This window comes from Lissotriton vulgaris, chromosome 3_1 (genome assembly GCF_964263255.1).
Source record: "Lissotriton vulgaris chromosome 3_1, aLisVul1.2, whole genome shotgun sequence".
In the NCBI taxonomy this organism is placed as follows: Eukaryota; Metazoa; Chordata; class Amphibia; order Caudata; family Salamandridae; genus Lissotriton; species Lissotriton vulgaris.
The window spans coordinates 22,932,664-22,942,246 of NC_141689.1; the positions used below are offsets into that span (position 1 = coordinate 22,932,664).

At 44.1% G+C, this 9,583-nt stretch overlaps 1 protein-coding gene across 1 annotated transcript in view; it reads right to left on the reverse strand.

Annotated features, from left to right (window-relative positions):
* LOC147725842 (vomeronasal type-2 receptor 26-like) overlaps positions 1 to 9,304 on the reverse strand; it is a 50,299-nt gene extending 40,995 nt beyond the window's left edge. Inside the window, exon 1 of the mRNA XM_086962799.1 lies at positions 9,120 to 9,304. Coding sequence (XP_086818925.1) covers positions 9,120 to 9,260 — 141 coding nt within the window. The 5' untranslated portion in view covers positions 9,261 to 9,304. The remainder of the gene's footprint in view (positions 1 to 9,119) is intronic.
* Positions 9,305 to 9,583: the final 279 nt, after the last annotated feature.

The following is a 9,583-nucleotide window of genomic DNA, read 5'->3' on the forward strand; positions in this document are numbered from 1 at the left end:
GTAAAATACACAAACATAAAGATACACACTAATATAAAAAATTAAAATGTTATGTTTTGTTAAGTGGCTTTTGTAAAGTACGCAGCTACTCAATAGAGTGTCCCGGCGCCGAGGTGTGATAACAACATTAGCTGTGTGCTATGACAGTCCAGGTTGATTGTTATTGCTAGATTAACAAGGTTTTCAAAGACTTCCTAAATGCAAGAAGGTTTTGCATTAGTCTTAGTTCCAGTGGCAGACTGTTTCACAAATGAGCCGCTTGTACCTGAAAGGAATGTCCCCCTATCCATGCTTGAAGGTATCTGGGGGTTTGCATGCCAACTGAAGTGTTGCGGATCTTAATGTACGGTGAGGGCAGTAGAACTGGACTCTCTTCTTGATGTACCCGGCACCTATGCCGTGGAGAGCTTAAAAGCCAGGCCCATGGCCTTAAAATGGATCCTCTTGTGGACTGGGAGCCAGTGTAGGGATTTCAACTGTATGGACATCCGTGCTCTTAGGCCAAGCATGAGAATTGCTCTGGCTGATGCATTCTAAGCCACCTGCAGCCTTGCTAATAGATGCTCTGCCAACCCTGGGTACAGTACATTTACGTAGTCCAACCTGGAGCCTACTAGTGCTTGTACTACGGTTTTCCTATGCATGATAGGCAGGAGAGGCAGAAACTGCTTTAGCATTTTCAAGACGCAAAAGAAGGATCCAACCACTGCCTGAATCTGTGCCTGCATGGAGAGATTCTCATCCAGCTTCACCCCTAAATATTTCACAGTTTTTACAGAAGTTGTAGGGGGAGACATATCAGCTGACCATCAGTTACGCCAAAAGTTGCTGGGGGGTTGCCAAAGAAGATGATCTCCGACTTTTCCGGATGGCATTTAAGCTGATTAGACTGGAGCAAGGAGAACCCTTCTGTTTAGCAGGAGTTAATTATGTTGCCTTTAAAATCTGTGTCTTTATCGCAGGTAAAGAGCAGCTGCGTATCGTCCACATATGATACAATTTTTACTCCAAGCCCCTCCGCCAGAGTAGCTAAGGGTGCCATATATAGATTAAAAAGTGTTGGGCTCAACATTGAGCCCTGAGGAACTTCCACCTCCAAAGGGAAGATAGGACAGCAAAAGGCGGGGACCAAACTGCTTTCTGGCGATCCTTTAGAAAGGAGGCAAACCAGTTGAGTACCGTACCCCCAAAACCACACTCCTGAAGTCTTACTAGGAGTCGGTTATGGGGGACGGTATCAAAGGTCACAGATAAGTCCAATAGTATCAGCACGGCCTTGCCCCCCTTATCCAAAATGTCCTTTATGGCCTCCCACACTTCCAGCAGCTCCGTCTCAGTGCTGAAATTTGCCATGAATCCAGACTGACTCTGGTGGAGTATTGAATTTGTTTCTCCAAATGAGGTGATGGCATGATTCACACGTTTTTCCAGGGCCCTAGAAAAGAAAGGAAGCAGAGGTATCAGCCTGTAGTTAGAGGCTAACTCTGGGTCCAATGTAATTTTTTATTAAAAGGTAAGAATTTTTGCCCTTTTCTATGTATCAGGGACCCGCCCGCCTGCAGAGAGAGATTTACCGCTGTATTAATAATATCCCCTATTGATGCCAGAATGGTAGTAGGGCCTGGATCAGGGGGAGAGGCGGATTTTAGGCCTTTCATGATTTCTAAGGATTTGTCCAAGGAGACCAATGGGAACTGTTCCAGAGATGGTTCTCTGACTGGAGGTAAGGAGAAGTCAAACTCACAACTGTCTCTGAGTGTCGGAGATGTTGTCGGGAAGTTCTCCTGTATATTTTTGATCTTGGCATGAAAAGAGGAGGCCATACGGTCAGTCCATGCCTGAGAAGGGATGAATGGCTTGGCTGCCACTGCAGGGGAGGACAATTCACTAACTATTCTAAAAATGTCCTTGTTTTTTTTCATTTCAAGTTCAATTTTGAAGGAGAGAAATGTTTTTTCCCCACAAGAACTTGTTTGCAGTGAGCCTTCAGTGCCTGTTTATAAATAATTTTTCATCATTAGGGTCAAAGTGCTTCCGCCAGATCCTTTCTAGGTGTTTTCAGATCCTCTTACTTTCTTTAAGGGTAGTCATAAACCAAGGAGCAGAGGATCGGACAGTCTTCCCAGGACGCAAAGGGGTGCAAGTTCCCCTGCCTGAAACTGGAGCCAGAGTTATGCAGGCCCGCAACATCCGCCTCCAAATCTCCGCTAAATGAATCGGATGCCAGTTGGTGGCAGTACTGAATGCATCAGGAGTAATTAGATGAAAATGAGGGGTAGATTAGTTTTAAAAGGGGGAGGTTTACACAGATAAAATAGAGATTACATTTTATGCCCAGTACCATACTGAGAGCAGACAATCAAGATGGCCACGCCAATGCGAATTGTGTGGGATAATTCGTGCAACATTTAGAATACAAGAACGCACTTGAGAACAGCGTGATGTTGTTTGCATGTAATATGGAAAACGAGAACGCATACTGTGTTCCCATTGCAATGTGAACAGGTGCGCTGGCAAACTTCACCCACGAGTGGAACTCCATTTAGTGCAGCAGAGGTCTTTTGTGACTTTGCGCAACTCACCGATTTCCGCCCATGGCTAGTAAGTAATCTTTACGTGCCAAAACAGTCACCTTTAGGCCAAAATATCATAACAAATTCTGACCATGCACATGACTCACATGTGTGGCATCTCTTATTTGGGAGAATGCTCATTTAAATGAATCTCTAATGTTTGGAAGGAGAAATACTAGCCTTTTGCCTAACTAACATTAACTAGTGAGTCAGTTAAGCAAGCTTTATTCGACGATTGTCATAAAAGCATATTCCATATATAAAAATACATGCATAAAATGAATACAACTAAGTCAAAATTCCAGATCATAAAATTCATAAAATACAATCAATTCATTACCAATACAGGTATGGGTGATACTATTACACAATGGTTTAGCAAAAATACTACATAATTCTGATTATTCTCTCAACAATCGGCCTCTAATTGACCATGCCCAGCCTAAAAATGTTGCCACCGCTATATACACTGTCATGTTTGGGCAGGTACGAATAATCCTAATTATAGTTATAGTTATAGTTATAGTTATTGATTTATATAGCGCTGAATCACCCATGAGGGTATCTCGGCGCATAGGCTGTGGAACCCTTCCTGGCTCTCCCTGTGAGTGGCGGAGCCAGGCATCCCAGAGCTGGTGAGCCGTTGTGGAGATTAAGCAAGCTATTGCCCAGAGTTGCAGCGTGGGGCCCATGATTAGAGAAGGCGCCGAAGCGAGAATTATTGAGTCCGCGGACATTGATCCTAGACCCGGCCGCGTCGGGAATCGAACTCTGGTCCCGGGCCTGATCTCTGCTTCAGGGTCTGGCGCCTCTAACCAGTGAGCCATACTTCTCCTAGTCCGCTACTAGTGCCCAGTAGCCTACACATCGGGCGTAGCCACTTCCGGCGGGGCTCCGCGTACACTGGGCACTCAAACAGGAGGTGGCCAATGGTTTCAGGAATATTCAGACAAGCTGGACAGGCAACCTTACCCCCACTACTCCACCAATTAGAAAACGCCCTTACTGGTAAGCTTACTACTTTTAATTGGAAGTAGAGCTTACGGTCAAGGGGCTTCGTGATTATATCCCAAAATTCCTCAAGTTTAGGCCACTCTTTAATTTCCAAGAACAAACCAGTAAGAGAGTGGGAAGGAGTGCTACTAAAGGCTTTTAAGGCCACACGGTTCCAATACAAGTTCTTAAGTACCTTCTTAGGTGAGAACCTAGCATTTGATGGGTCTTCCCACAGTTCTCCTAGGCCTAAATCAAAAAGAACACTCCGAATATGTCCTAGCCACTTGATTTTCCGGGAACCATAACTTTTGATTACATCCATCAACCCCCTGGTGTATGTGTCCAGTTCAGGCGTAGTCCAAATACGCCTCCAATATAAAATTGGGCGCAAGGATGCAATTAGAGCTATTGGCGATAGGCCCAGGTCATAAAATAGGGGGCTCAGTGGGGTGCTCTGGGGTAGTTTTATTAATTTCCTAAGAAATAAGTTTTCTGAAGCTAACATCCCCCTTAAATTCTCGTTTCCCCACAATTCTACGCCATACAAAGTGGAACAAACTACTTTGCCATTATAAACCGATAGCACTGGAGTTATCGGTTTAGTCAAAGACCTGGAGTGTTCTAGGCTCAAAGCTCTGGAGAGCTGGCGATGCTTCAAGAAGGCCAGCTCAATCTACTGCCTCCAGGATAAATCCTGTTGGATGCAGACACCCAGATAGCTAAATGCCTGTACCTTCTCCAGAGGACCATTGCTCATTCGTACAGTACCCTTATATGTATTAGGTGCATTAAAAGACATATACTTTGATTTAAGAACATTAACCTCCAGACCACGGGCAACGCAGAAATCTTCAAAAATTAACAGAGCCTTCTGCAACCCGCTCGGAGTTTTTAATACTATAAGACAATGGTCTGCAAACATTAAAATAGGGATTTTGGCTCCTGCGAGGATAGGTGCATCAACATTAGAACCAATTAAAATGTTGGCAACATCGTTTATATACAGAGAAAATAGTGTTAGCGCCAGGACGCAACCTTGGCGAACACCTGCTTCTACTGGGAACTGGGATGTAACATTGCCAGGACTCCTCTACCTAATCTGAGCAAAATTCTCCCGGTGGAGTTTTTTGATTAGTGACAAAATGTCCCCTGGCATACCCATGTCATTAAGCACTTTCCACAGAGTTGAGCGCGGGACCAGATCAAATGCTGCTCTTAAATCTATGAATGCAGCATATAGGCTGCCACGTCCAATTAACACAGTCTTCCAGTACAACATTGCAAAATGCAAAACATGGTCGACCGTGCTAATGGAAGTTCTAAAACCAGCCTGCAAGTGGGACAAGATGCTATGGTCCCGTTCCCAAGCCTGAACCCTATTTAAAATCAGCCTACCAATGATTTTCTGAGTAGTATTGATCAAGCTGATAGGACGATAGTTTCCAGGCTGGGATTTATCCCCTTTCTTATAAACTGGGATGATTTCGGTCCCATTCCATGAATGAGGAATGGGCGCTCCCCTAGCAATCGCATTCCCCAAGAGTAGTATATAGGGGCCCCAGGAGGCTTTATCTTGTAAAAATAAATCAGCTGGAATCCTGTCAATTCCTGGCGCTCTACCAGGAACAACGACATCTAGGGCCAGCTGGACATCCCCCAAGGTGAAGGGGTCTTCCAAAAAGGGGATAGAGGACGCCTCCATGGATAAGTCTTGGTTATCACCCGACGCAAACTGTGGTTTGAAATGGGATACCCATTTATCCTGCGGGACCCAGTTCTGTGGCTTGTCAGAGCTACCATCCACACCCCATTTGTAGACATTCCGAAACTTTCTCGGTCTTTATGGTGTCCTGCTTCTTTCAGGTCCAGCCACCTTTGTTCATCCCATAAACGCTTAGATTTAAAGACAGTGGATTTGTACGCCGCCCTTGCAATGCGCGTACTCACACTTGAGCCACTTTTAATGGCTCTACCCAATTCCAAGCGAGCCTGCCTACATTCTCCTGAATACCAGCGAGGCGGGTGGGGAATTCAAGTGCCACTTTGCTTACATGGCTTAACAAATAAAGTTCTCAGTTCCTTAAAGAAAGCCTCATGAATCCTGGTTCCACTTTCTATGTTGACAATCGGACAATCCTTGCTCAATAAACCCTTCAAATCATTTGTTGCTTGGGCAAGCTTGCTAGCTATAAAATCAATGTTCCCTTGAATGGCTTTAGACCTTTAGAAATGACAATGTCCACTGGGGAATTGGTATCCACCTCCCTTCCCAGGGGTCCTGGAGTTTTCCAATATGTTATTTTTGCCGATAGGGGATTATGATCACTCTCTATTCTGTCAACAATTTGCATGTCCTGAAGGTGTCTCCACAAACCTAAGCTAACTAGGATGTAGTCTATTCTGCTCTGCCGGGGACCGTTCTTAAACGTATTAGCCCCAAACTTGTCCCCTACTGTTCTACCATTGGCAGATCTAACACCTTTATTTAGACAGAGTGAGTTAAGCTGTAATGCTATTTGTGTCCACCTTGTGATGGAGACAAGGACCAATTTGGGAACCCCCTTTCCCTGTCTTCTTCATCTGTTAGATTCCAATTGTCATTCAAGAGAGGTTCAAAAGTTATATTAAAATCTCCACCTATAATTATGTTAGAGTGGAGAAGATTACTTTCTAACTGGTCTTCCAGAAGTGTTAAGGTTTCCGAATTCTTCCCCCTGGTGCTTCTGGCATATGCATTATATATATAAATGGGCTCTCAATTTGCAAACTCTAGCCTAAGGGCCTGGAGATCCCTGTGGTTAGTGGATATAGATTTAACCGTTACAGCAAGATCCTGCTTGATCCAGACTGTCAGGCCACCTGATGGTCGACCTTTCCCTGACTTTTCGGTTGAAGTACTATAATTTAAATACCCCGGGAAATACAACTGTTCTAAGGACCAAGTTTCCTGTAATAGACATATTTTGTGATGCCTGATAAAAGAAGCCCATTCCGGGGAATCCATTTTGTATCTCAGGCCGGCAATATTCCATGAGAGAACTGATCCAATTTTACTAGTGAGTGAAGTGCATTCTACAGCTTGCGGTTCCTCCTGGGTACTGTCTGGTACACTATTCTGGGAGGGCAATAGCCTTGGGATGGGTGGGATTACAATAGTGGTGGGGCCCGTGGGGCTAGTTGTTCCTTGGTCAAGGACCTCCTCACTGCACACTTCCCTAGGTGTTACTTGTGCGATCTGAAATTGTAGTCAGTCGTTATTATCCAATCCAGAAGAGGCAATATCTAAGCTCTTCACAGGGTTTTCTCTATTTAACAATCTTTTCTGATGGGGAGTTGATCTTATTTGGATCCCAGAATTATCCAGGGAACAGGTTCTAATTCCAATGCCAGCAGATCTTGTGCTATCTTTGAATTTTTTAGAACCAGCTCAATACAGTCAGATGGGTCACCTGGTGTTGTAATCCTTGCGGCTCCCTGATGACAGACCTGCATCCCCTAACATACCGAATCCAATGGATTGCTTTGTTCGTTAGGGAGTCAGGTGACTCATAGCCTCGACCTATGGGTACTTTGGGAATATTCACCATATACACTGCCTGCGGATTACTTTGATGACTATTTCGGTGAGGAACATATGTGTTAGAGGGGACAGATCTAATATCTTGCCGACTACTTGTAATCATCATCTCATCCGATCTAGCTCTAGCTACGGGCGTACCCACTTGTTTCGAAGATGCTCTTTTAGATGTAATTACAGGAGTTATCACCTTTGCTTCAACATTGGCTCTAGCTTGGGGTACCCCCCTTTCTTTCCTCACCATCTGGCTGAATGTCAGTTTTGTGGTTGGGGGCAAAGTCACTGGGGGGGTGGCACAAGTACTTTCCCTTTGCTACCTACCGAACTTAGATTCATTGGGCCTGGCAAATTTGATTTTATAGAATTTGATGTACAATGCCCTGGGTTACTCCTCATGTTATTAACTGTGGTAATCAAGAGATCAATTTTAACTTGTAGTGACTCAACCAACCCACACAATTGCTTTATAGTTTCCCACTGAGAATTATCTCTTAATTCTGGAGACTTGATAGCATCCTGGGCTCCAGACACAGAGAGAGGTCTTTCAGCAGGGGGTGAAGTTAGCATGATTCTTTCAAGCCTCGATTCTAGCTGACATTTCTCCATTTGGGCCAGGACAGAGAACCTATTATTACTGAGTAGGGTTGCTAGGTCGTCAGGATTTAAATTTAATGCTAGGGGAGGATTAGTCTGATCTATACTTAGTTCTCTCTCTTTAGGTGACACAATGTTTGGTCCTGCCCCCGCAACTGATTTGCTTAAAAACATATCTGGAATGACCACTACCCCCTTCTCCTGCCTTTTGCCCGTGCTATTACCCAAATTTACAATACCCTCCTGGGCTTGCTCAGCGGGTTTATAAGCTTCAGTCAGTATATCTCCACAGTCTCGCACCAGTTCATCTATTCGGTCCATAACACAGTTTGCTCCTGCATGCGGCACACGCTTGCTAAATGACTTTGCTTTAGATTTTCTAGCCTTTTTTCCAACCTTAGACACCACCACTATGGTTTCGCAAGAATCCTCTGTAGATTTACATTTCCCCATACTTTCAAATGGATAATCCAAACAGATAACAGATAACTGTTAATAGTCACACAATGTACCTTGGTAACAAATAAAAAGGGGGGTGGCCCAGCCCTGCCCCCTCCTGTCCCGGACTGTCGCAGACTGTCCCGCCCTTGTCCCGGGCTTAGCCCGGGCGCTCCCGCGCGCTCCTGCGACGCGGAGAGGGGCGCGGGTATTTGTGCGCCTCCTGGCGCGGAATTCAAGTGTGCGGTTTCCGGCCGCAAGGAGAGATGGAACCTGTAGTTCCCTGGTATGACAGAGAGCTCGCCCCCACTCGGCGGCTGCACCGTAGGTGGAAAGATGCAGTGGCGGGGGGTGAGCGGGAACACCAGCGGGGAGATGTGGGTCCAGCAGGAAAGGAGAGCTCAGTTATCCCGCCAGCAACAGGTAGGGGACTTCAAGGCAGCCCAAGTCCGTTTGCAGAAGAATAACATTAACTAAATATTGCTGGGTTTTAACACACTTTTAGCTGGTTGTTTACCACACAAAACAAAAGTAAATATTGGTGTATAGGTAAAAGGGAAAATATCTTGCCTGAGGAGAAAATAAATAAGGGAAAATATCTTTTTTGTTAATTTCACTATGAATTGTTTAGTAACGTGACATCTATAGAGATAATGTGGTGACGTACATCCATGAGCAAAGCATACACAAAAACATGGTCATCAATTATTTCCATATATTCCTGTGACTTCAGAGTCTATGGATGCAAATGGAATAACAGACTTCAGAGATTATGTAAAGATTTATGCATTTAAATAAATGACTCATATAAAGAAACCCATAAGTTATTCTTCTTTTGTAATTACAACAACTGAAGATAGAGCTAGTCAAACATCCTCACTGTATTAAAGTGTACGCAGGGCATAGCTTAGCAGGGATACCTGAGGCAGACTTGCAATGACAGATCCATTTTCTGACCCATTGAATTGCCAGATGAGGGTGCTCTCATTGATGGAAAGCTGATGTCCTGGTGGAGCTGATTGATCAAAAGTTCCAACTTGGACTCTTGAGATGGTTCCATTAGGAAAGAAATCCCAAGACATAACATCAAAAACAGCTGGCACTTCGCCATTGTCATTAAAACCAAACTCAGCTCCAGCCGGTGTCTTGAAATGAATATTCTTAAGGAATTCATTTACCTAAAAATAAGATAAAATATATTTGATATGGGTGAGAGTTAAAGTATGATAGCATTATTGTTTGTATACTTCTGAGTCATCAATTATATAACGCCTGTTGAAAATAACACATTTGTTAATGAATGAGATAAATTCTGGCACACTAGTATTCCACATATTTTAAAGCTTCTATTTGGGTGAATACAAATAAATTGAATGAGAAGAGAACCCATTATGAATATTTGCAC